The sequence below is a fragment of the Anguilla rostrata genome, chromosome 6 (assembly GCF_018555375.3).
Source record: "Anguilla rostrata isolate EN2019 chromosome 6, ASM1855537v3, whole genome shotgun sequence".
Classification (NCBI taxonomy): Eukaryota; Metazoa; Chordata; class Actinopteri; order Anguilliformes; family Anguillidae; genus Anguilla; species Anguilla rostrata.
The window spans coordinates 15,122,084-15,148,008 of record NC_057938.1 but is presented as its reverse complement, the minus strand read 5'-3'; the positions used below and the strand labels follow the sequence as shown (position 1 = coordinate 15,148,008).

At 42.9% G+C, this 25,925-nt stretch overlaps 1 protein-coding gene across 3 annotated transcripts; it reads left to right on the top strand.

Annotated features, from left to right (window-relative positions):
• The first annotated feature begins 847 nt into the window (after positions 1–847).
• agla (amylo-alpha-1, 6-glucosidase, 4-alpha-glucanotransferase a) lies at positions 848–25,846 on the top strand. Of its 3 annotated transcripts, none has more exons than XM_064338597.1 (34): positions 848–992; positions 2,108–2,241; positions 4,307–4,517; positions 4,848–5,017; positions 5,659–5,862; positions 7,477–7,658; positions 8,346–8,457; positions 8,622–8,745; positions 8,919–9,015; positions 9,120–9,217; positions 9,592–9,731; positions 10,561–10,748; positions 12,077–12,200; positions 12,930–13,093; positions 13,414–13,515; positions 13,964–14,119; positions 14,314–14,464; positions 15,149–15,273; positions 16,018–16,130; positions 17,104–17,238; positions 17,384–17,514; positions 17,730–17,866; positions 18,066–18,199; positions 18,642–18,817; positions 19,375–19,477; positions 20,129–20,354; positions 20,758–20,869; positions 21,049–21,184; positions 21,495–21,607; positions 22,209–22,420; positions 23,188–23,285; positions 23,594–23,681; positions 23,769–23,902; positions 24,284–25,846. In XM_064338597.1, exons 2-34 carry the CDS (start codon positions 2,160–2,162, stop codon positions 24,399–24,401), a joined length of 4,596 nt encoding a protein of 1,531 aa, XP_064194667.1. In that variant the 5' UTR covers positions 848–992; positions 2,108–2,159; the 3' UTR covers positions 24,402–25,846. The 3 variants fall into 3 exon arrangements, with proteins under 3 accessions (XP_064194667.1, XP_064194666.1, XP_064194665.1); XM_064338596.1 differs by lacking the exons at positions 848–992; positions 12,077–12,200 and adding exons at positions 1,196–1,461; positions 11,460–11,583; XM_064338595.1 differs by lacking the exon at positions 848–992 and adding an exon at positions 1,199–1,461.
• Positions 25,847–25,925: the final 79 nt, after the last annotated feature.

Genomic DNA, 25,925 nt, shown 5'->3' with positions numbered 1-25,925 from the left:
AACTGTAATATTTTATTTCTCAACCTAAATATAAACTGGACATATTGAGATCTAACACAAGATGGAGACACAGTCTGTATTCTGAAAGTAAGAGTTGCTGTTCAGAAAGCCGTAGCGCATACGATCTGGAAATATTGTGGTTTCCCGAATAGGCTGCCAACACTATACACTTTCACTTTATTATTTGCCTACATAGGACAGTTGCAACATATTGTTTGCAACACATCAAACAAACAGAACAAACGCGTGCCCTTTTTTCTTAACGGTATTCGAAACAGGCTGGTCGGTCAACATTATGCCCATTCTCACGTTTTAAAGTACGCTGTGTTTCTTAATAGTTCACTATGCTATTCGTAGTAATACGGTAGCTAGTGGCTCCACAACAAAGAGCATAGTAACTGGAGAGGTAGGAGGGGCCAGGCGGTGAAGCCTATGAAGTAACGGGAAACAGCCTCTACTGCGCATGTTGAGAGCAAAAGCGCTTGCTGCTCATTGAATTCAATGTTGTAAACCAAAGGCGATTTAACTACCAAAGAAAACCTATTTTGTCAGTTTTTTGTATCATACATTTCATTATGTGTAGACGTTTGTGAATCAATGGTTGTTTTGGTACAGAAGTTTCCGAAAAATATTTATTTAAATGTATTTTATTAGCCTACATATTATATTTTTACAATCTGCTTTTTAAATGAAACGTAACTATCGTTAAACGAGTAACAGAATAACATCGGGAAAGTTTTGTTTTGCTTTTTAAAGGCTTGATTTCCCCATTCATTCCCCATTTGAAAGCTCCAATGTTTTTTCCGCAGTATGCGCAATAGGAGCTTACTTCCGGGACTTCACAAAATTTAGGTTAGCTGAAGGCATGTTCACCTCTCTAGTTAAATATGCATGTCTATGCTTCACAATAACATTGGGTAACTGTCGGCACGCCCCCTTGGCTGCGCTGAGAAGGGTCATCCGCAGCGGAGAGCAAACCAGGAAAAACAAGGTGATTTTCAAATAACATTCCAGAAAGCATATGCAGATTGTTGATTATATTGTGCACATATGTAGTGTTATGTGCACACAGATATGTAGCTCATAACACTGCTGTATTTGTGGTTCTAAGAGGTAGCTTTCTAACCAGCTATCTTGCCACTGGTCACGTAGGCATATGAGCTTTCTAACTCAGTCAACCTGGCTTAATCAAAGCGCTGCCTGTACGTAGCTTGATAAATATAGGCTATGCTAAAACAAATAGATTTTTAATTTCTTAGATTGAATTTCCGACCGTTGACAAACAGCTCCATCAGAAGTATGTTAGCCTATTAGTTTCTGTGGCGGCATGGTCCTGAAGTGGGCGGTTTCGAGTCAATTTTCATATTGTTTCAGGAGGTAGCAACAAGCTAGCCTGCAGCTCGCTACAACGTACATTATATGATAGAGTCGGTGCATGGTCGGTGGTTTGAACGCGAACGTGTAAGATTTCAGTGGTTTGATTTGAAGTACAATGCCGATATAATGTCGATTGCAAATGTTGATTGCAAGTGTAGTAGCCTAATGTTCTTTCTATCTGTGTTTAGGCAGCTTAGTATTTGAAGGCTAAACAGGCCTACACAAACTTACAGTTGAATTTTCATCAGATAGGATGTCATAATCTTCCAAAGAACAGCACGTACCTCGCTTGTCTGTTACCTATAGAATCTGCTTTTCATTACAGAATAAAATAAAACCTACAAAAGTGCATGTTGAAAACTGTGAAAGTAGGCTAAAGAAGCTGCTTCATATATTTGCAGTTTTGCTGTTAACTTTTAAATCTGATGTCAGATTTTATTTACTGTTGTGTAATTGTGTGTCAGTATTAGCGAAATATGCATTTTCGTATTATCTCTTAACGCAGTTGTCAGAGCTTGTTTTTAGAGAGAAGGAATGACACATGCTTTATATCTGGTTACATTATACCCAAGGGATATACAGTTAACGAGGATATACGGTTCTGTACTATCCGATGCAATTACTGGAATTTAGCAATATTTGTATATGACAGTGCACAAGAGTGTGCAGTTTGGGTAGACGACTATGTTCAGTTGGTTGATGTTTACACTGTTACGAATGTTTTCTCAAGGAATTTCAAAGCACCGTTTTCTCTGAAGAACAGTGACACAAGGAGAGTGAAAATGGTACACAGCAAGCAAATAAGAGTTTTGGTCCTGAACGACATGGAGAAGCTTGAAAGGACACTATTTCGACTGGACCAAGGTACCACAGTTACCCTTTTATTTGACATGCATGTGCTAAATTACACACAACATCATTTGAAAGTCTTCACAACATAGTATTTTGTGAGTGCCATGCTGGGTATCCTGAGTGAGTGCATTTTACCCAGGCTACTGTTGCTTGTTATTCTTGGACTGACCTTTGGGAGAAATTCATGTGCTAGGCCTACTTCTTTAGGTCCCCTACCACTTAACAGTGAAATGGTACTTTTGATATAAGAATAAAATTACACGATCATTCCTTCTGTTCAAAATAATGTAGCCTTTAGTATTTTGTTATTTTTGGAAGTTAGGCACCACTTTTTGTGTCACATTATTTTACATTTGACATTTCAAGAGGTATTTGGATGCCATATATGTGAGGAAAGTATTCTACTTGTGCTATTTAAAGAGGTCTGGCTGTCTTGTTAATATGCTGGCAGTAGTGAAATGCAGTAACATCTTTTGAGTTTGGTGTTCAGTCTACCCTTGTGAAAATTCCAGCTAAGACCAGCTGGGATTTTAAGCTGGTGTAAAATGGTCTAAATTGGGTTTTCAACACTTCTAACCGGTCATAGTTGGTCTGTGGCTGGTCAGAGTTGGTCTCTAGCTATGCAATGCTGTTCGTCTAGCTGACTAGATAGGCTGGAAAATTGGTGAATTGTTTGGTGAACCAGCTTGACCAGCTTTGGCTGGGTTTAAACAGGAATTATTTGCAGCGTACTTTGATTCATGGGGAACTGTAAACTGTATTAAGTTTTATGAATGCTTATATTTCTAGGCTTGGATTCGAGATTCTGGCCTACTATTTCCCTCCTGTCTTGCACTACCTCTTCTGAAGCCCATTGGCCACCTCAGTTAACGGAGCTGGCCAGTTTCCTAATCAAAATAATCAACGGATTTGTGGAGATAGGATATAATGCTGTTAAAATCCCTTCACAGTCGAGCACAGTTAGACCTAACTTGAAAAGAGGTGGCAAAGTTTCCATAGATTGTCAGGGGCCATGGTGGGCTATTATTGTCAGAAAAACCCGGCCATTCAGTCTCTGGTCTTAATCTCAAGAACCATATACTGTAGGGCCTGTTCTACTATGCTGAAACCACTACACTACAAGGGACATTCAATAAACAATCAAATACATATTATTATTGACAATATTAATATATTAACAATATATTAACACTCATTTTTGTCATACACTTGTATTAGACTATGTAACAAATGTAATAATTTATTTCCTGCTGGGTCTCAGGAGGTTATACGCTAACATATAGTTACATAACTGTAAAATAATACACTGTGCAGCTGCACCGTTATGGTGCCATGCTTCGTGTGCACATTCCAGACGGGAAACGCATGTGATTATGCACAGTACAGTTTGCTGGGCATATATGGTTACGATGAAGTCAGGACATGCTAATCTCCTTTGCTTTAATTTGTCTTTGCAGGGCACAGTAACCTAATAGTCATGTTCTAAATTAATGGCGCTATTGAATACATGGTGTCTTCTTGGTAACCTTTAACAGGTTGCTTTTTCGTAAGTGTGGATTTTGGCCTTTTTTATAAGAAGTTCAAGCTGTGAAAATTAACTAATAAGTTAATTTCAAAAGGATATCAGTTGTACACTCAACTGGACAGTCTGGGGTTCAACTGCTTTTGGTTTTTTTTCCCCCCGACATTTTAATGGAGTTTCTTAAGATTAACTTTTTATTACGAATGCATGCATATGCTTTTATGTGAACAAAGACAATGAATACTAAGTCACAGCATTCACATGCAATGACAAAATTTCAAATGTTCTTTATGGAGAACAATATTTCTTTTTGCAAAACCAGTGGTGACAGTGTTACTGGTCTTTTTTTATTTGGCAAGAATGTGCCCTTCCCGCAATTCAGTGCTCATATGTGACAGAGTTAGCCATTTTATAAGAATCTTGCTGCGATATTACAACTATAATGACTGCACAGCTGCACTGTTTGGCAGTGCTAGTGGTCAACAATGACAGGATAATACTGTACATTCTCACGTGCTAAGCTTTGTTTCAGTTGTTTTTGTGTTCTTCTGTAAGGCTTCGAGCTTCAGTTCCGCCTGGGCCCAACGCTGCAGGGGAAGCCCGTGCAAGTCCGCACCAACTACCCCTCTGAAGGGGAGAAGTTTATGCGCCATAAGTTCTGCACCCTAGAATGGATCAACCCCACCGAGAGAGAGGATGACTCTGACAAATTCTGCACCCTGGACCTGCAAATAGCAGGGTCTTATCAATATTATTTTGGACATGGGTAATTACTCTTTATGTTCAAAGTCATACTAGTATTATATATTAAAATATGGGAAAGAAATGTATATCTAACAAATACACCCTCTAAGTTATTTGTATTATGTATTGTGTAATAGAGAGGCTAAAAATGAGGATTTTGATAATGCACATGTGTCACAGAAGAGTTTGTTTTTAAACATTAGGACTATGTGTAAACTGTATTCTACCTGGTGTTTGTTCATAGTACAAACGCTTTGAAATTGTTTTTATTACCAAATAACACAATGTCACAACCCTCACGCTGATGTCACAATTATAACAGCCAATGGGTTATTTGCTAATGTGTTTGCAGAAAGGAGGAGAAGAGTGGCGGAGGCTACTTTGTGGTGGATCCGGTGCTGCGCGTAGGTGCAGACAACCACATTCTGCCCTTGGACTGCATCACCATTCAGACCTACCTGTCCAAGTGCCTTGGACCTTTGCATGAGTGGCCAGCTAGGCTCCGGGTAGCCAAGGAGTCGGGTGAGAGGAGTGGGCGGTCCCTCGCAAGAGGCTTGTGATTGTTAGGGAGCTAAACCTGGAAACAGTAGGCTGTGGAGTCTAATACCAAGTAGGGTTGTTATACCCTTTGAGCAAGGTCAGGCTTACATGTTGGATATTGCTTGTTCGGTTGCCTGCATCGCTCAGCTAAGCAAGCCTGTGTTTGCATTACTTTTCACCTGAGCCACACTGCCCAGCCCCTTCTTGATCTTTCTTATCTTCTGCTGCCTGTGGCTAAAATGGGGTAAATTAATTATTACCCTCCTGTGACGGTGCAGATGGTCTTCCAGAAATAGATATTTGGAATATCAAAAGTTTATTTTAAAAAAGTTGATTAAAAAATATCAGTACAGCATAAATAGGGACATACTGATTACTTGTGTGACAGGCAAACAAGTTGTCATTTCTTCTTGTTTTACATTGACGTTTGGTGTGCTTCTGTCTCCGTGGTTTGACTATGGGTTTTTCTATTAATCATTTCTTTATGGTAGAGCATCCAGCCAGTAGGCATCATGTGAAAGCACAGCAGTTACCAGTATTTTTACAAATGGAGATATTTCTTTACTAAAGCCATGCACGGCTAATTGTCTAAAGCAGAGGTTTTTTTTTTCCTTTTTTTTCAGGCTACAACATGATCCACTTCACACCCCTGCAGGTTCTGGGCAAATCCCGTTCCTGTTACTCCCTAGCCAATCAGCTGGAGCTGAACCCGGATTTCTCCACACCTGAGAAGAAGTACACCTGGATGGATGTGTGCACATTGGTAGAGAAACTGAAGAAAGAGTGGAACATGCTCTGCATCACGGACGTGGTTTACAATCACACAGGTCCGTATCTCTGCTTCCAGTTAATTCCAGGTCTGCAGAACAGTTTTTCTTCCTACCATGGTGGGACACGACTCAGTACAACAAGCACTTTGCTGATGAGAGTGGCAAGCGAGGGTGTGGTTGAATCGAAGCTAGCACGAATTGGAATTGTTTCAATCACTGTTTACAGAAATGACAGTATCTGCTAAAGGAACAAGATTTTATTACATAATTTAAGTTCTGTATATAGTTAGGCTGGAGCAATATGACTATTGTTTTACAGATTGCATATGGTACAATTTCTATAATCTCAGTGCCCATTGCTTGCAATGGTTTGAATAATTAGCACCATTAAAAAATGTACAATAATTTTTTTATGAGGTTAGAGCGAAAATGCTTTGCATGTCATTTTGTCATATTTTCGGTTGCTTAATTGTTCATGTAGTTTCCGCTGCTGCTAAGATACTGACCCTTGTTGCTATGGTTGTGCAACGTGGCCTTGCAGAATTTGGCTTGTCCTCAGACTGCTGGAAATCAGTCTAAGAAGTATAGCACTGCATATATTAGCATTTCAATGCACATTTGCACAGTGCATATGTCTAAGTAAAAATAGAAAATATGTGGCCCCAAAAGTAAGAAGCATTGACATTTTACGATGGTATAGTGATGACTAAGATGGCATTCATAAATCTTCATCTGTGTTGTAAAACTGTCTGGTGGAAAATGTGTTCTGTCAGAGAGAAACCTCCCTTCAGTGGTATGCATAGACTTGGAAATGGATATAGTAAGTGTGACTGGAATACAAAACCAGAAATAAGAATTTTATTTCAGAATGCAGCCCAAAGTTGGGCCCAGATTCTAATGTGTATGTGTGTTTGTTATTTCTTTAATTCATTTGCGGGTGTCTGGGGTGGAGCTGAGGAAACGTATCTCTTTTGATGCTATATTTTACGAATATGTGGTTAGGCAGCATGAAAATGTCCTCTCAGGTGGTAACATGCATTGCAAATGTCACAGTCAATGAAACGCTATCCTGCCTTCAACTTAAATACCACGTCCCAGGTTTGGATCTCGTGTGAGGAGAGGCAATTTTCAGTGGCGCATCAGAACTGCGGCCTTGTTCTGGATGTAGGCAGCATTTGCTTTTTACTTTGACAGAGTAAGCACTAGAACCATAAGGTAACAACAAAGGGAAACAAAGAAACGAGGAGAGTAAAATGCTAGCCAGCAGGCAGGGAGTGACAAAGCAGACTGGAAAGTTTCGGATGAGGCCTACAACGTAGTTCACAGCACTGGAACAGATGTTCATAGTGGCAGAACCTGGCCCATGCAACTTCTCCAAAATTGTAGAAATGTAAAAGCAATAAATTAGGTAAATAAGCAGAACTGCCGGAATATGATTAGGGAACTGGAGCTAAATCTCAATGGTAATGGGTTTGATTCCCTGTTGTACCCCTGAGCAAGGTACTGAATTGCTGTATGCAAAAATTCAATCTGGGTAAGGGTGTCTGCTAAACGCAGTGCTGTAATATACTATATTTATCCATTTATTCATTTTTATTTTTATTTTCATACAGGTAGAACTAGAAAGAAAGTGGGTTTCATTTATTTTGTACATTTTTCTCTCCTGTGCAGCTGCGAACAGTCCGTGGCTCAGGCACCACCCTGAGTGTGGCTACAACCTGGTGAACTCCCCACACCTGAAGCCAGCCTGGGTGTTGGACAGGGCAGTGTGGCACCTCACCTGCGACATCGCCGACGGGAAATATGAGGACCAGGGCCTCCCCGCCCTCATCCAGCACAACGGACACCTCGATGTGAGTCCCGCTGTACTCTACAGTTTTAGATTTGCATGTTGTTAAATTGCACATTCTCAGTTTTTATTAACTGAGGTTATTTTTATGTAATTTGGGTTCACCATGTAGAAATTACAGCACTTTTTAGATGTAGCCCCCATTTCAGGGCGCCATAATGTTTGGGACATATTAAAGTTATGTAAATGAAAGTGGTCATGTTTAGTACTTTGTCTTATATCCATTTCATGCAATGACTGCTTGAAGTCTGTGGCCCATACATGTCGCCAGTTGCTGAGTATCTTCTGTGGCGATGCTCTGCCAGGCCTGAACTGCAGCCATCTTCAGCCCCTGCTTGTTTTGGTGGCTTAAGTTTGCCTTAAATTTTCTCTTCAGCTTATGAAACGCATGTTCAGTTGGATTCTGATCAGGTGACTGATTATACCGTTCAAGTAAATTTTACAGTTTTTGTTGCTCCTTTGTTGCTAAGCTGTATGTTTGGGATCATTGTCTTGCTATAGGATGAACTGCGATCTAGTGTGTTTGGAGGCATTTGCTTCTTCCAGATCTAGAAAAATATATCTGTGTCCCAAATATAATGGAACTTACTGTACATGCATAAAATCATATTGTCCATATAGTAAGTATGAGTATTATAGAATGAATGATGGTGAAATTATAAATGATGGTTTTATTACATTTTCCCTGTAGAAAATCCGTGACGTCTTCAGTAGGGATGTCTTTCCCAAGATTAAACTTTGGGAATTCTTTCAAGTTGGTGTGGACGAAGCTGTGGAGCAGTTTCGGAAGCTGGTTGAAAGCGGTGAGTCTCCTGCACATCCCATATCTCCTAAGAGGTGTTGAAAACAGCACTATTTTACCATTAAAAAGCATGTACAGTGAAATGAGAGTGTAGACCTGTGTGCCGGGTGTGGAAGCTGTGCTTCTGTTGGACGTGTGCTGCCCTCACTTCTGTCACCTCTTCAGGAAAAGCCGAGAAGAGCAAGCCAGGAGCTGAGGCCCAGCTGACCATAATCGAGGACCCTGAGTACAGGCGGTTCGGCTGCACCGTGGACATGAACACCGCCCTGGCGGTCTTCGCCCCTCACAGGTGCTTGTCCCGAAACGCACTCTAACCAGTCGCACATATACCACGGTGACCGGAATGTTTGTTTAGGTTTGGGATCCACCACGTGGCCGTGAAGCTGGTCAAGGGGCAGTGAGATAAGGATATAGCAGAATTTTTAACGTCAGAATTTTTGTTTGTTTGTTCTGCTGCAACAGCCCAGCAGCTGTTGAGCAATGCTGCAGCAGCCTCCGGAAGAAGCTGGAGGAGATGAATGAGAAACGACTTAAGGAGATGTACTACCACCAGGAGCAGGTGGGTTCCCCTTGGAGATGGGGCATTCCAAATTTGGACAAAAGTGAATCTTTTTTTTATTCATTAGTAAATTGATTTTTACAACTGCCACTCATTGTACACAGGCTATCAACTGCATTCTGGGAAATGTAGTTTATGAACGACTCGCTGACCACGGACCCAAGCTGGGCCCCATCACCAGGAAAAACCCTTTGGTGACAAGGTGGGTGCATTCTCAAGAATCTGCAATATAGGTTTAACATTATGTTGGCAGCTTTAAGCATACATTTTAAAGGTTAAAATGTGAAAATATTTTAATGTACATTAAATGCAAAAACATTACTATAGATGTTTTTTGTGTCAAATGTCATTTTAATTGTATGAAAAAGGAAGAACAAATGGGATTTGTAGTATTTATAACAAAAGTACAAGATTTTATGAAAACTCATACCACCTTTAGGTCAACATGTGAATTGCCATTTTGACGCTTCACTTCATTTACTCTACGTATGAATTTGTTTTCACTCAATAACCTAAATAAATAGCTGTGCTGGAATGGAATATTCACTGAATATTTTGGTTATGTTTCTTCTGAAGATATTTCACCTTCCCATTTGAGGATATGACGCTGGAGCAGGAACTGCTGTTCATTCACGAGGCTGAACAAGCCTGCCACTTCATGGCCCACAACGGCTGGGTGATGGCAGATGACCCCCTGCGCAACTTTGCCGAGCCAGGTCTCACCTTATCCGTGTTTCCTGCCGTTTTGTGAAATCATGGTGTAGTGCCAGGGACTCCTGGCTGTCATTCTTTTTATCTGTTTTACTAGGGTGTGATGGGAGGTCAGCTGCAGCAGCTGCCTTAGGCTCTTATGGGTTTGGTTTTGTAGTAGCAGATGATCAGCATGTGCATTCAATATTGAGAATTGAGCACATTCAGGGCACAGCATGCTGCAGAATGAAAAGTTGTACATTGTGAAATGGCAGTCACATATTGAAACTTTAAGCATTAGCCTATATGTGAGCATACCTGTCAGCTTTTAGTGCTAGTTTCTGTTGTTTTTGGCCATTCTGTGTAAAACTTTTTTTGTCAATTCTGCATATACTGGCTATGTTCTAGAATTGTGATTTTGAATTAGATATAACACCAGTATTTATTCATTGAGAATATCCAACAAAGCCTCACCATCAGTGTGCTGGGTATACACACAAATAATTATAGACTTGGACCGTTAAAACATGATGTATTGCATATTTTTGCCCAACATTGTTTAGGATTCTAGGCTTCACACTGACTGTGGTCTTAATTACAGAATCAGAGCCACTGATGTGACAGGAAATTGAATTGCCTGTCATTCCAGGTGCCAAACAACTGCTGTTTAAAAGTACCTTAAAAATCACTATTACTATGACCTGAGAACCAGTAGAGCAGCTTCAGTGCTATTCTGCATTCGCACCATGAGGTGGCACTATAAGGCAGGGGAAGGTGCCCGGTGTGCGGTAAAGTCTTTGCGCTTGGCAGTAGTTCCGCGCTGATCCGTTCTCACTCTACCGACGCCACGCCCAGGTTCCAACGTTTACCTCAGACGGGAGCTGGTTTGCTGGGGCGACAGCGTCAAGCTTCGCTATGGCAACAAGCCGGAGGACTGCCCCTACCTGTGGGCGCACATGAAGAAGTACACGGAGATCACCGCCAAACTCTTCTGCGGAGTGCGTCTGGACAACTGCCACTCCACCCCTCTCCATGTAGCCGAGGTACGCCCAGAATCAAATTATTTAATTTGCTTGTGCGTGTAAAATAAACAACATCTTATCACTGGTGTTAAGAAAACACCTCCGTGTCCATTTTTACATAATTCAACAACCACTTATGTTGGTTCAGAACGCCCTGTGACTATAAACCACAATGTTGTGTTGGCGTATATGAAAATAAGCAAATTTTTACTGTTCTGAGAATATTATTCTTGTACTGACAAGGTTTTTGTGCAACACTGCAGGTTCACAAACTGCCCAGTGCCCATATATAGATGAGATAGGATGCCCAGTGTGATTGAGAGGACCTCACCCCTTCAGCACCACTGACTAGCATACGTTAAACTGAGATTCAGACGGTCACACTGCCACACATCTTTCTACTTCACCATCGAGTCCTCATTTGAGACACAGTTCTGAGAAGTGATTGTTTCAATATTTATTTATCAGACATTTTTCCATAGTGATTTATCATCAAGCCATGACATTTAGGTGCATATTCACGGTGTAAGAAGTGGCTTTTAGACTAATTCATTTAGAATTTATCTTTCACAGCCATGCAAGTATCATGTTATGAAAAAAAGATGTGTGTTGAATATCAATGTATTGGGTTTTCATGATGTTAAAAGTGCTTGTAAGGCACTGTCGTACAAATGTGTGTTGTTGGGGTACAGCGGGAACCGCTCTCACTGTAACCCATGTTGCGCTCCGTAGGCAATGCTGGTTGCAGCCAGGGCGGTCAGGCCCAATCTGTACGTGATAGCAGAGCTCTTTACGGGCAGCGAGCTGATTGACAATGTCTTTGTGAACCGGCTGGGAATAACCAGTCTGATCAGAGGTACTGGACCACAGTGACCGCAAAGGCAACTTTGGATTGCTGAAGTGTGGGCATGATACTAAATCTTTGTGTTTGTCTGTTCTTTTTTTTCCTCCACAACCCCCTCACCCCTTCAATATCCGCTTATTATTTTCTCTTTGGCTCCACCCATCTACCCCTCTTTACCAACTATGCATTGGATCTATTTATGTTAAATTTCAATTCCACAAATAATTATATTTTGTTGTCCCTGGTTTCTCTTTTCTATACTTTTGTATTTGACATTGTTTACTACTGGATCTTTATCTATTCATTTAAATTTCCCTCTCCACACACCCTCCTTCTTTTTCTCCTGTCTCATTGGTTTGCGGCATGGGGTTTGCGCCCAAATGCTCCTCCTCCCTCCTGCATGCCGCGTCCCCTCATTGACTCCTGCCCGGTCCTCCTGCTTCCTGTGCCCCTTCCTTCCGCTTCCTTTCCCTGCGTGCTCGTTTGATCCCTCGCGGGGTGAAAGTTCATGCTGGACGCGGCTCGTGCTGTGAGGCCAGACCTGTACGCAGTGGCTGAGCTGTTCACTGGGAGTGAGGACCTGGACAATGTCTTTGTGAACAGGCTTGGGATTGGCTCCCTCATCAGAGGTAGGACTGATGTGTGCAAAGGCACGGTACTAAGGTACTAAGTGGAATATCAGAGGCTTATTCCCAGGAAAATGCATAGAATTAGTGACTATAGAGCAAAGCTTCAATAACCCCCCATAATGTTGGAGTTGCTACAAGCTTATAGTCACTCACTTGTTTGGGCAAAGACCTGGGACAAATATGCTGCTCATATTCTTCTACCCAATGGCAAAACCCCTTTATATTCCTGCCAGTTTTTTTATTTCCACTGATATTCAGAAAAATAATTATTTCACAAATTCTGAAGTTTTTCAGCATCTCTGAAGAGCCAGCCGGTTTTTGAAGCAGTACTGGTTTATCCTAACAACTTCCAAAACAAATGTGCCTTGATCGGTGGATCATGGCTAACATGCATAGTGCAACCCTTTTTTTTTTTTGGTGTATTACTGTAGGTATGACTCTCCTACCAAGGACCCATAGAGGTAGCCAGTAACTGTGCAGTGACATTTACTTTGAGTTCACTTCTATTAACAGTGGGTCCTGGAGTGTGCCAGATGAGTGTACTCTGTACCCAGATTGTTTCAGATGGCTGTGTTTTTCATACTCTGCCTACAGATTGTGTACCCAGCACGTGCTCTGTGTGTGAATGTGTTTTCTGCAAACCCAGACTGTGCATGTGCCGCTGTCCCCCTGATAAACCTGACTGAGCGGTCAGATCGGTCCATCCCCGTCCCCCCTTACCTCCCGCAGAGGCGATGAGCGCTGGAGACAGCCACGAGGAGGGCCGGCTGGTGTACCGCTACGGGGGCGAGCCCGTGGGCGCCTTCGTCCAGCCCAGCCTCCGGCCCCAGGTGCCCAGCATCGCCCACGCCATGTTCCTGGACGTCACCCACGACAACGAGTGTCCTATTCAGGCATGTCTCCTGTGCACTTAACTGGCCGTTGCTTTATGTATCCATGTAACATCTGCATACAGGGGTATGGGGTACACAATGTTTATCTGAAGTTTATCGGTAGCTATGTATTGCGTTGGTCATTAATAAAACCATTAGCAGATATCAGCCGGTATTGCAAAGTCAATGCCTGAGCTGCTGTGGAAAGATCTAGGAACTTTTACCAATTTGCCTCTAAAAGGACTTTGAGTGGACACTAATGAGCTAGGAGTGGTGCAGTTGTGAAACATGTTTGGTCTAATTTATGCCTTGTTATTATTATTGTTTTTTTGTTGCTGCAGATTCGCTCTCCATATGACTCCCTTCCCAGCGCTGCCATCGTCTCCATGGCCTGCTGTGCGATAGGCAGCACTAGAGGCTACGACGAGCTCGTGCCCCACCAGGTACTGAACAACCTCACGCCCTGAGGGCCTAGCAGCCTGCAGTCATAACCAGAGCGTTCGCAATGACAGCATTTTATCGGGCCTTATCTTTCAAGGCCATGACGCTCATTCTCATGGTGCTGACACATCATTTCGCCGAGGACAAAGCATTCTGCTGTGAGATTGACTCCAGGCCTTAGATTCACAAGCCAAATAAGCCGTATTTGCCATTTGTTGCTTATAATCAATAAAATGTTTTCAGGAAAAAGATTACCTCACAGATAGAATGGAGTGTGGTTTCATTGAAGAGTAATTTATTGAAGAGTAGTTTCATTGATAAGTAATTAAATGTCTAACCTTTGGGAAATGGCTTGACTCTACTCTGGTGTGGCCTTCCATAATGGTAGTAATAGCCAGGGGTAATTGGAAAGGTTTTGACTGAGCCCATACCTTTCTCCTTCCGGCTCAGATCTCAGTGGTGAAGGAGGAGCGCCATTACACCAAGTGGAACCCGGAGGCCGAGGCCGAGGCGGCAGGAGAGGTGAGCCTGGAGAGCGGCATCATCGCCGGCAAGCTGGCCCTCTGCCGTCTGCACCAGGAGCTGGCAGCCAAAGGCTTCATCCAGGTGAGCGGGGCCCCCCGAAGGGTAGAGCGAGCTGCGCATCGCCGCACCCCCTCTGCATGGCCCACTGTAACCCCTCTCTGTGTGGCCCCCTCTAACCCCTCTCTGTGTGGCCCTATCTAACCCCCCTCTGCATGGCCCCCTCTAACCCCCCTCCGCGTGGCCCCCTCTAACCCCCCTCTGCGTGGTCCCCTCAGGTGTACGTGGACCAGGTGGATGAGGACATTGTGGCCGTCACCCGGCACTGTCCCAGCACGCACCAGTCGGTGGTGGCTGTGTCTCGCACCGCCTTCCACAACCCCAAGACCCACCACTACAGGGACGAGGTACCCCCCATGTTTATTCCAGGTAAGGTCACTGTCCCCACATGCGTATATACACTAAGGGGGGCATTCTGGAAGAAAAAAACCTCTTCATTTGGCATGTATATTTTTTCAGTGTATGACACAGTATGCCCAATGCATATCAATTAGATGACATTTACAATTAATTTACAATTACACTGTGAAATGTAATAATGTGGAATAATGCTTGATTTGTTTCTTTTTTTTTGTTTTATTGGACATTTTTAAAGTATCAGTGATAATATTTACCTGTGCTGTTGTATTTGGTGCAGTTAAGCTGCTGTTATTTGGCTGACGCTCGTAGAATGTGCCGACATAAGCAGAACTTTATTGCTGTTTTCATTTGTTTTCATGTAACATTTATATGAAGTTTCAGTATGTACAAAGCTTTCTAACAGTAAGTGCAGTATTTGAAACCGAACCAATTAAGAGCGTTTAGTTGGATGTACCAAGCCCAAGCACAGTGGGTGTTTTGAAGGCAGGTTCATAAATGTTTAATAAACCAAACGCTTAGTCTGAGCATAATCATCTCAGGAACACCCTAGGTACCATTTTTTTGGGCGAAATGAATGAATCTTGATTATTGGCAATGTTTGAGTTGCGTTTCAGTAAACCAGCGGCGAGCTCAGACCTTTGAGAGGGTGTCCGAGCCCAGGTCGTAAACGCACAAACAAAACTCACCCCGCAGGCAAAATCGAGGAGGTGGTGCTGGAGGCCCGGACTCTGGAAAGGCACGCAGGGGTGTACGCGAAAGACGAGAAGTGCATTAACGGCATGCCCGAGTACACTGTGGAGATCACAGAGCACATCCAGGTACAGTCCCGCCATTACCTGTAATTACCCTCTCCTGGGAGGTAGCAGCCAACCACCCCAGGTCTTTTATTATCCATAAAGCATTTCTGCGCTTTTATTGTGGGAAACTGCAAGGAGGGTCCAATTTCTTTACACAGGCTTGCATTGTGTGCTTATTGCCTGTTGTTCCATAGTTCCAGTTGCATGGCATTCAGAATACACAATGAGGGCTAATTAATTAAATTAGCTCTGACATTGTGGCTAAGATCTTGACAACTGAAAAACACTGAAGGCTCAGCTAATCCTTATTTTTCCTGCTGAGATTGTAGTGTTACCTGGTATGGACCTGTAAAAATACTAACTGGCTTCATAGATTGTCTTGTTTTAAGTATTTGGAACTGCTTTGTTTGTTTGCTTGTTTATTTGACTGTATAAAAACATACATAGCCAAGGTAACTAGTGCAGACATAATAAAATTATTGAGGATTTCAGTTGTCATCTAGGTTGTCTATACGGTTATAAGGTTAGTTGCTGATTTCCAGTGAAACAAAGATATCAGTTTGAATACAAAAGTCTTTGTGTTTATGTAATTTACTCTGCGTGTAATCCACAGGTAGCATAGTGAGTGAACTGAATAGAATTCACTTTTAATCAGTCTGATGTCTACATCAGCTACTGTGTGTCTCTGGCTGTGTGCTGGTGCTTTGTGACACTGGAACATGTGTTGTCACTGCGTAATGTCGTGTTGCCTCTAACACACTGCAGCTGAAGGACAGCAGGATTGTGAAGCAGGCGGAGGTGACGTCGAAGGGCCCCAACGAGTTTGTGCAGGAGATAGTGTTTGAGCGGCTGACCCCTGGGAGTGTGATCGCCTTCAGGTAATTTGTGTGCCTTGTGGTTACTTTCCTTTGCTAAATGGGCCAGTGCAGTTTTACCAAACGGTTTCCACCCCACAACTGATGTCAGTGGGAAGATTAGAGATGTGAACCGTATCCCGTAAATGAGTGTGTCGCACGCCAGCATGACACCCCAGGGAGGGAGATGCGGGGGTTCCGGGAGAGCACCATTGGTTGCCACATGGAGAGAGAGAGAGAGAGCGCACACAAAAACACGAAATTAAATAATCAAACACCTTCACCCTTCCCCCTCACGGGTTCCGGGCAAAAACAATTAACTAAAACAACAAACTGAAATAATAAAGACAAAAGAAAGCAAAACTGAGCAACATCTTTTCAGTTCCCAGATTTTCATCAGCAGTTCACTTTCTCCGTCATGTAGTGCTCGGAAAAACAAAAGAAAATGAAACGAAACTCAAAACTAGCTCTCTCAATGTGTGCTCCCAGTCTCGACCCCAAACTGGACAGCGACTCACCTTTAAGCACCTGGGCTGATAATTTAATGCTCTCTCGTGTGCTCTCTCCACCAGCCAGCGCAGCCGAGATCAATCAGGTTCACCGCCGGACAAAATGCCACAGAGTGAACATGAAAAGGACAGGGATTAGACAAGAGAGAAGAAAAAAACAAAACAAAAAAATTGTAGGAATGTGCGGAAGAGTGTAAATATGAAAACTTTGACGGTCAAAGTTTGAGCAGTAAAACTCTTCGGAAGGATGACATCTTATCAGTGAGAAGATAACAACCTGCAGTTCCAGTTGGGAAAGGGTTAAGCGAGGTTAACCAAACAAACTCTGACCTTAAAACTGTGCCAGTTGTACTTAAATCCCTCCACCCTCCCCACTATTCAAAACAAGGGTTACAGGGTTCGCAATCATCATGCCAGCTTATTGTTTCAGCTTATGAAGTCCAAGCACCCCACATGCTCTAACCCCCCCCCCCAAACCTTTTGTGCAGGGTGAGTCTGGACCCCAAGGCCCAGGAGCTGGTGGGTGTGCTCCGGAACCACCTGATCCAGTTCAGCCCTCACTACAAATCTGGCAGTCTACCTGACAGTGATGCTCCAGCTATACTCAAGAAGCCTTTGAAATCGTAAGTAGAAACTCCAGTGCACAGCTTCAATGCCATGAAGATATCAGAGCCATACCCATCTTGTATTATGTTACGTAAAATGTGAAGTAAAATGTCTGTATCTGAGTGTCTTTGTTTAACCCAGATTTTCTTCTCTGGGCCATAGAATCATGTCTAGGCTGACGCTGGCTGACATGAACGTGCTGCTGTTCCGCTGCGATGCTGAGGAGCAGGAAGATGGCGGGGGCTGCTATACTGTCCCCTCCTGGGTGGCTCTGAAGTATGGTGGCCTTCAAGGTACAATCTCAGTGGAAGAGCACCCAGCAACAACAAGGGGCATTCTGGAATGTTACGGAGAGTCACATGACCTACACAGGAACAGAATGTGGTCTACATTTTAATGTTGATGGAGAACTTCGAATCAGTCCACTCTTAGACTAATTTAAATTCAAAGCACATCACGGCGTGATTATTTTTTGTAAACCCATCATGCGCACGTGTTCTGCCCGCAGGTTTCTTGTCAGTGATGGCCGACATTCGTGCGAAAAACGATTTGGGCCACCCCTTCTGTGACAACCTGAGGCAAGGGGACTGGATGATCGACTACGTGAGCAACCGCCTGCTGTCTCGCGGGGGCCCCCTCGGACAGGTGAGAAAAACCCACGCCTCGAACGCCACGCCCGCAGCCTGCAGGCACGCCCCTCCAGCCGTAATACCCTCTTCAAGCGGCTTTTTAACACAGCTTCCCTACAGTAAACAAATTATCGGGTCCATGTTCTTAACAGTGTTTCAGCATCCTTCTGCTAACACTCGCTACACTCGTGTGCTAACTCCATGTTTTCCCACAGGTGGGGGAGTGGTTTCAGGCCATGTTTGGGTACCTCAAGCACATCCCACGATACCTCATCCCCTGCTACTTTGACGCCATCCTGGTCGGGGCATATACCACTGCTCTGGATGCTACTTTTGATAACATGTCAAAGTAGGTTTTACGCATGTGACTGCACTGTTAGTTAGTGGCCCCATACTACAGAAGATTATTTGTGTTGAACATTTAAACAAGGTATTTAAATAAATTACTGTGCGCTCTAGCTGGTTAGCTACAGTAACCATAGTCTTGCTTTAGTGATGGTGTTCTTACACTTTTCTGTAAGAAGTGACCATGAATAGTTACAGCATTGTGCAACCTAGATTATATTATGAAACATCTGACTGACTGTACATTTGTAATTTGTAGTTTATAATGTATCAAGCAATATCCTCAACACTGCAGTAAGTAAAGGTGGAAATCTTGTTCAGCCGCCAAATTGTGCCTTCACTGAGCAAAGACAGGTTTGCATGAAACTTTACCTGTTTAGTTGTGTTACTGTAAGGTGTTGCTCCTTGCTTGTTTTTTCTGAGTAATGTCTGTCTGGGGGCCTCAGTTTTGTCCAGACCGGGTCCACCTTTGTGAAGCTCCTGGCCCTGGGCTCAGTGCAGATGTGTGGGGTAGGCCGCAACCCCGCTCTGCCACCCCTGTCCCCCGACCTGGAGGACGTGCCATACCGCCTGAACGACAGCACCGGGAAGAAGGAACAGTGCTGCGTCTCCTTAGCAGCAGGTCAGACAGGCAGACAGACAGTGTCTGGAGACATGAGCTTTTCTCTGTACACATGGTCCAGCTCTTACGCCTTAGGCCTGGATTCAATCAACATTCGTCCTTTACACTGGCTTGCAAATAAAATGTTTCATTGTTTTTTTACAGATTTCCCTTTTGTTTTGAGAATCGTTGAAACTCCCCAGACTGTTTTGTGAGGTGGAAAAAATGTTGTAGACAAATGTTGATTGAATCCAGGCTTCAGTGTATTTTCTGAAAGAATAAAAGAACTGAAGAAGGGGTAAAACAGTAGCACTGCAGCGTATGATTGATAAAGTCAGCAATTACAACTGCTTCCTTCATTGCCATTGCTGAAAATCAAAATGTAGCTTTAATTGGATTCATAAATGTACACAGAAAGTCATTAGCACCTAACAGGCTAATTGCTATAAAAGCTTGGAATGTCCAACACTTTCCAAGTGTTTTTTTTTTTTTTGTTTGTTTTTTGTCCTCATCAGACCATACAATTTTTTTGCCTTTGTAACAGCCATGCCTGTCCTTCCATTTCCACTTTCATTTAGGTCTTCCTCATTTCTCTTCTGGAATTTTCCGCTGCTGGGGACGGGACACCTTCATCGCCCTGCGTGGCCTCATGCTGCTCACTGGTCAGCACCTGGATGCCAGGTAAAACTCCAGAGTTCAACTTAGGGTTCAGTTCTGCAAGCGTTGTGTGTTTCCGTTACAGTAATGCAAATGTACATGCATTCCACTCTCAAAACTCCTGTAAGCAAGTGGAGCTATGGACGCCAAACTTTCAGAGGTATATACAACCTTCTGGTTTAACATGGTTTCTCCCACATGGTCTCTCTAATGTCAACTCTAGTACCTGTAAAGGATAAATAGCCTTAATGCTGAATGTCAGTAATGCACATAAAGTCCAATGCAGGTGTACATTTATTGTCACTTAACAAACCCATTCAAATTGCCATCATTTGTATGCTGCCCGAATCTTAACAGCTTTGTGTCGTTTTCTGTCCCGATTTAAGAACATAAGTACATTTGTTGAGGTGAACTGGCTATTCTGGCCAGCTTGGCTTTGTATGCAGTCTAGAGAATATCTAGATTGTGTCTAACCTGGTCCTGAAACACTCCAGGGGTGTCTGCTGAGCCAAATTATTCCATGTATTAACATAGTTCTGTATGCAAAAATGACTTAAATCTATGTTAAACTCATTGCTGCCAATGCACTCTTGTTAAACTGACAGACCTCAGTTAAAGGTTTCTGCTGAAGGGAAGCATGAGAGCGTTTTCCTGAATCTTTTTCTCCGCTCTCAGGAACATCATCCTGGCCTTCGCTGGGACGCTGAGGCACGGTCTGATCCCCAACCTGCTTGGTGAGGGAACCCACGCCAGGTTTAACTGCCGGGATGCCGTGTGGTGGTGGCTGCAGTGCATCCAGGATTACTGCAGGCTGGTGCCCGACGGCACCGACATCCTCCAGTGCCCCGTGTCCCGCATCTACCCCACCGACTGCACCAATCCCCAGGAGCCTGGGGTAGAGGTACGATCCTGGAAACCAGGATGGGTCCCATGCGGTCGCCTCATCCTCACAGGGTTTGGGGTAGACGGTAGCTTAGCCTGTGAGACGAGAGAATGATGAGTGAGTTGGTTTGGGAGTTTGGCCAGAGGCCAAAGTCCCCCACATTCCTTTAAAATGGCTCCTATATGTAGGCTACATCAATGAAAACTATAAACTCAGGGAAAGTTATAAATATGCTAAAGCGTATTTAAATGACAACTTCAGTAGCCATCCTATTTGGTTCGACCAAACCGGTTTCTGTAAGGCTTATCAAGCTATGCTTCCATAGTGAATGTAGTGCCATAATCTTGTGTTTGAGTATAGGTGAGGGATCATGGGAAGTATGCTGGGTGCTCTGTGATTGATAGATTTCCCTGTAACCCAGGATCAGCCCCTGTATGAGGTTATACAGGAGGCCATGCAAAGGCATGCCGAAGGAATCCAGTTCAGGGAGAGGAACGCAGGACCACAGATCGACCGCAACATGCAGGACGAAGGTAAGCCCCAGTCTGTGTTCAACCAGCAGAATACCAACCTAAGTTGTGGCATGTGGTTTATTGTGCCAGTTCAGGAATGGAAATTTAACACCCTTCTGGTGAATTTTCAGTTTATTAATTGGTGCAGAATTGAGGCTGTGCTTATTTGTACTCATCTGCCTGTGTTTGTTTTCTGTCAGGGTTCAACGTGGTGGTGAATGTTGACCCAGAGACTGGCTTTGTGTCAGGAGGGAATAAGTTCAATTGCGGGACATGGATGGACAAAATGGGGGAGAGTGAAAAAGCTGGTAACAAGGGGATTCCCGCCACCCCCAGGTGAGGCTGGTATAAAACGCTTGATTTTTATATTCTGAGAAATTTTGACAATCATCTAGAGAAGCTTCATGTTTGTGTTTTGAATAAATTAACCTTACAAGTTTTGCCCACAATGCTTGTGGAAGGAGGTTGAAATATCTGAGCCTTTGACTACATACTTTTCTAGGGATATTGAGGAACTGGTTATGTAGCTTTATTGATGGTATGTAACACTAGTTTTGAAAGGGGATAGTAGGGGTGTGGCCTCAGGGTGGGAGGTGAGGAGGGCAGAGCGGGAACAGTATTCCTGACATCCCCGTCCACGGTTCAGGGACGGTGCTGCCGTGGAGATTGTGGGCCTCAGCAAATCAGCCGTGCGCTGGCTGGTGGATCTGTACGAGGAAGGACTCTTCCCCTATGCTGAGGTCACTGTCCAGAGAGATGGTCAGTGTCGCATGATCACCCACACTGTGTATACTGTAGCTTCTTTAAATGGGTCATGTAGGCCCAACAGGCTCTCTGGTCCAGTGTACACAACTGAACTGCCAAATGAACATGATCTGTCTTACAGTTGTCATTTAACATGCTTAATTTGAGCTTGAAATGAAAGTTTTCTGGAAATAGATGATACTCAATGTTGACTTGGTTTGTAGATAGCATAGTCAATCGACCAAAAACACATATATCAAATACTATAAGGATATCCAAAATGTTCCCCATTTCTAGTTTTATTAAGAAGTTTGCGTGGCAATCACACTGTGACTGGTTACCTTGTTTCTTCTGCCACTTCGTTACCAAGCTATGTCTAACTATTGTGATCTACAGTATGTCAAACTTTTGTGATTTGGTTTAAGTGTTCTGGTTCTCTTGTTACACAGTTTTGTGTGAAATCTGTCTACCCTGTTGTTTGTAGGTTTCCTTATTATTAGCTCTTAGTATTCTTCACCTTATAATCCATTTTGGAATAAAGTATGTGTCAAATCAGTAAATTTAAAAAATAAGTTTTACTTCTCAATAATGTTTTATGGCCCTTGTCTTTCTGCAGATGTGGAGGTCTCCTGGTCCTATGATGAGTGGAATGACCTGATCCAGCAAAACTTTGAGAAGATGTTCTATGTGTCACATGACCCCAAGGATCCCAATGAGAAGCACCCAGACCTGGTTCACAAGCGAGGGATCTACAAGGACAGCTACGGAGCCTCCAGCCCCTGGTGTGACTACCAACTCCGGCCGAACTTCACCATCGCCATGGTGGTGGTAAGCTTTCCTTGGGTTGTCCTATCTGTTTGATTCACCCAGTTAAAATTTATAATTGTAATTTACAATTTAGGCAGCAGATGCTTACAGTCAAAGCCACTTACCAAAGTGTATTTCACATGGTAGGTAAACACCACAAGAGGTAGAAATATGCCATCATCATTATTAAATCGATTAAATTATTAAAACATGGAGGTGTGGTCTGTATAGGTGAGCTTTGGAAGTTTGCAGAAACCAACAGATCCAACACAGGCAGGTCCACAATTGGACTGGCTACTGCATGAAGCTTATTCACAAGATCGAGGATTTAAGCCTCAATGTGCTCCCAGTTGGCAGGAATCTGTACATGTTGGCAAACAAAGTGTAAATGTTCATCTTCTCTTCATTCTCCAACCTCATTGGTAAAATACAATTTTCCAGGTTCACGCTGGTGATGTGGAAAACTATCATTATCATTATTTTGACACGATGGGGAAAGTTTTGTTTTGAGAGAATTATGTTTGAAGCCATGAACCCAGAAAACCTGTTGAGGAGCAACCAAAGACACATTAAAGCTTTAAAGAGGTTACCCAAATGCTTAAGTAAATGTTATTTTCATCCCTACTCTATCACCCTTCTTTAACTTTTACGTTTCCCATACAGTCAGAGACTGCCTTCACAGTGGCCTTTATTCCTTCCTTCCTTCTGTGTTTAGTTTGAATTCCCAGCATTCTTTATTGTTGCAGTCATGTGACCACACCTTCCTCCTGCGCTCCATTGTTTTTCAGGCCCCAGAGCTGTTCACCACAAAGCGAGCCTGGGAGGCTCTGGAGATTGCTGAGAAGAAGCTTCTAGGTCCTCTGGGAATGAAGACGTTGGATCCAGAGTAAAGGCCTCCTCCGCCCCATAACTATTTATCTGGTTTTTACACATCTCGCATGAATGCAAATCCTGTTGGTTGCCAAGTCTTCATCAGGGCATATGCATTCCATGAAAATGTTGCCAAACAATTAAAAGGTGTAGTTATGAATGGATAAAAGAATGTTTTGCCCATTTTTGGGTATATGCCTACGCAAATTGTTAGTGTCATTATTGTAGATGTATTCTGGGCTTTGGCGGACTGCATAATAGATTGGAAGAAACATTTGGACTGAGGTAATACTTAAATGTGTTTTTTTTCTCTCTCTCTCCTAGCGACATGGTGTATTGTGGTGTCTATGACAATGCTTTGGACAATGACAACTACAACACTGCAAAAGGCTTCAACTACCACCAAGGACCTGTGAGTGTTGGAGTTTTCAGCAGCGTTACGCCATTCAGAGTGACTTTGTCCAGTAATCTTAAAAACTGTAACTGTTGTTGCTTGTAGGAATGGCTTTGGCCAGTGGGCTACTTCCTACGTGCCAAGCTTCATTTTGCCAAGATGATTGGACAGGAGGCATACGATGAAACGGTGTACCTGGTCAAGAATGTCTTGTCTCGACACTATGTACACCTAGAGAGGTAAATCACCACCTCAGGTCCCAATAAACAGTAGCAGTCTTGTGGTATGTGTGCATTGCTTTTTGTCAGTGCTGCTTATTTAGATCATTGGAAATGGCAACAGATTTATGAGAACAGAAAGGAAAGATTGTTTTTCTTTCATGTAAATGAGACACAGAGACACATGAGATTGTGTGAGTGGGGTGGCAGAGGCATGTTTCCTTGTCTCTGTACTGCCCTGGTCCGCATTTATCATGTTGTGTATCCAGAAAAGTACATTATGTGTGAAGAGCAGGATCCCGCCTATATTTACGTCACAGCATTCATTATAAGCTGAATGTGAACGTTGAACCTTCCGGTCAGCGGTGGCCTCAAGTCATTGTGTGAATTTTTCTCTTGCAGGTCTTCTTGGAAGGGTCTGCCAGAACTGACCAATGAGAATGGCCAGTACTGTCCCTTCAGTTGCGAGTCCCAGGCCTGGTCCATCGCTACTGTCCTTGAGGTCCTACATGACCTGTAAAGCGTTAGTTCCTGTGGGTGGAGTTAGTCCTCCAGAAGCCTTCCAGCACCTAACCTCACTTTATGTATTTAATTGAATAGGTCTCTAATACACTGCAGAAGCACCGTTTTGTTGAATTGGGAAATTCACTCCATTTATCCATTCCAGTATTCACTGTTTGGAGGGAGGAGTCATGGGAATTGTACTTTACACTGCTGAGATCAGTTAGCACTTAAGCCTTACTTAAGGTACTGATGTAGATGCTTCGAGCATTTGAGTCTACAAGTAAGTCTAAACTTCTTAGGACCAGCCTTTGTAAGCACCGCTATAGTAATTCAGGTACTGTACACTGGAGTGTTCACTCTACGATGGATTTCCATCATGTTTTTCTCTTATTTTACCTACTTCCACAACAAATCAATATCTCACGGAAAGGTTTGCAATAAAAAAAAGTTCACTGCACTTTTAGCTTGTTTTGGTTTGGGGGGAAAGGGTGTTTGATTACTTTGTGTGTACTTCCAACAACATTGAATCATTTGAGGGTGCTAAACAAAATGTCCTGTAGTTTTGTCTGTTGTGACTTAAAATATGGAAAAGCCTGCAAATGCTGTAGTTGTATTGCTTGTGTATTGTCGCAATGTTTGTGTGTTTTTGAGGTAGCTACCCTCTGTTTGGTGCATTATTACCCTGGCTGCCCTGTTCCTGGAATGCTAGCACATTTTAGCCCATGACTAACCACAATAATTTTGCCAAATTATTGATCCAATTAAGTAATTAGGCTCATTAAATTCAAATTAAGCAATTATGTATTCCAATGAAATGCAACCCAGATGCATGTCTAAAATTCCAGGACCAGAGTGTTCGACTCCTGACCCACTTAACTCATTCCTAATTATATTAAAACTAACTTACTGAAAATGTAATGAAATAACAGCACTGTATTTTATTTGCTGAAATTGTGCACTTTATTGTCTGTGTTTGGACCTGCTAACAGTATAGCCTGATATTTGACCTTGTCTGTGTCAGTAGCAACATTTCCATTGGTGAATTTATATACAACTTACAGTGTTGATTTATAGTTTTGTGCGATTTGTTTAATAAAACACAAGCTTTGTGTACACAAAAATGAGTGTTCTAGAAAATGTGAGATAAATGAAAAATAGCTTCTAACATCAATGATAACTGTTAAACAGCTGACAGTAACTGCTGAATTTAAAAACTACCTCCAACCAAAGATTAATTCAAGATTACCGAAATTGTATGATTTACTCAAATCGCCCAGTTTGTGGAAAATCAGTTTGTGAGCACTGACCTCGATGGGTCAATAGTCAAATGCATCTTGCACTGCTAGGTAAATGGCATTGAATGCTCTGATGGAAATGTTGCTAGTTCATGTGGTCTATTCACCCGAGTTGCTGCTTGTTAAGCTGTTTTTGTGGTTATGATTAAAATGGTCATCATAAGCAGTTGCTTGTATTCCCTGATGAGGATATCAGTGATTGTGTGTGCATGTGGTGTGCTAGCATACGCTCTATGGTTTCACTA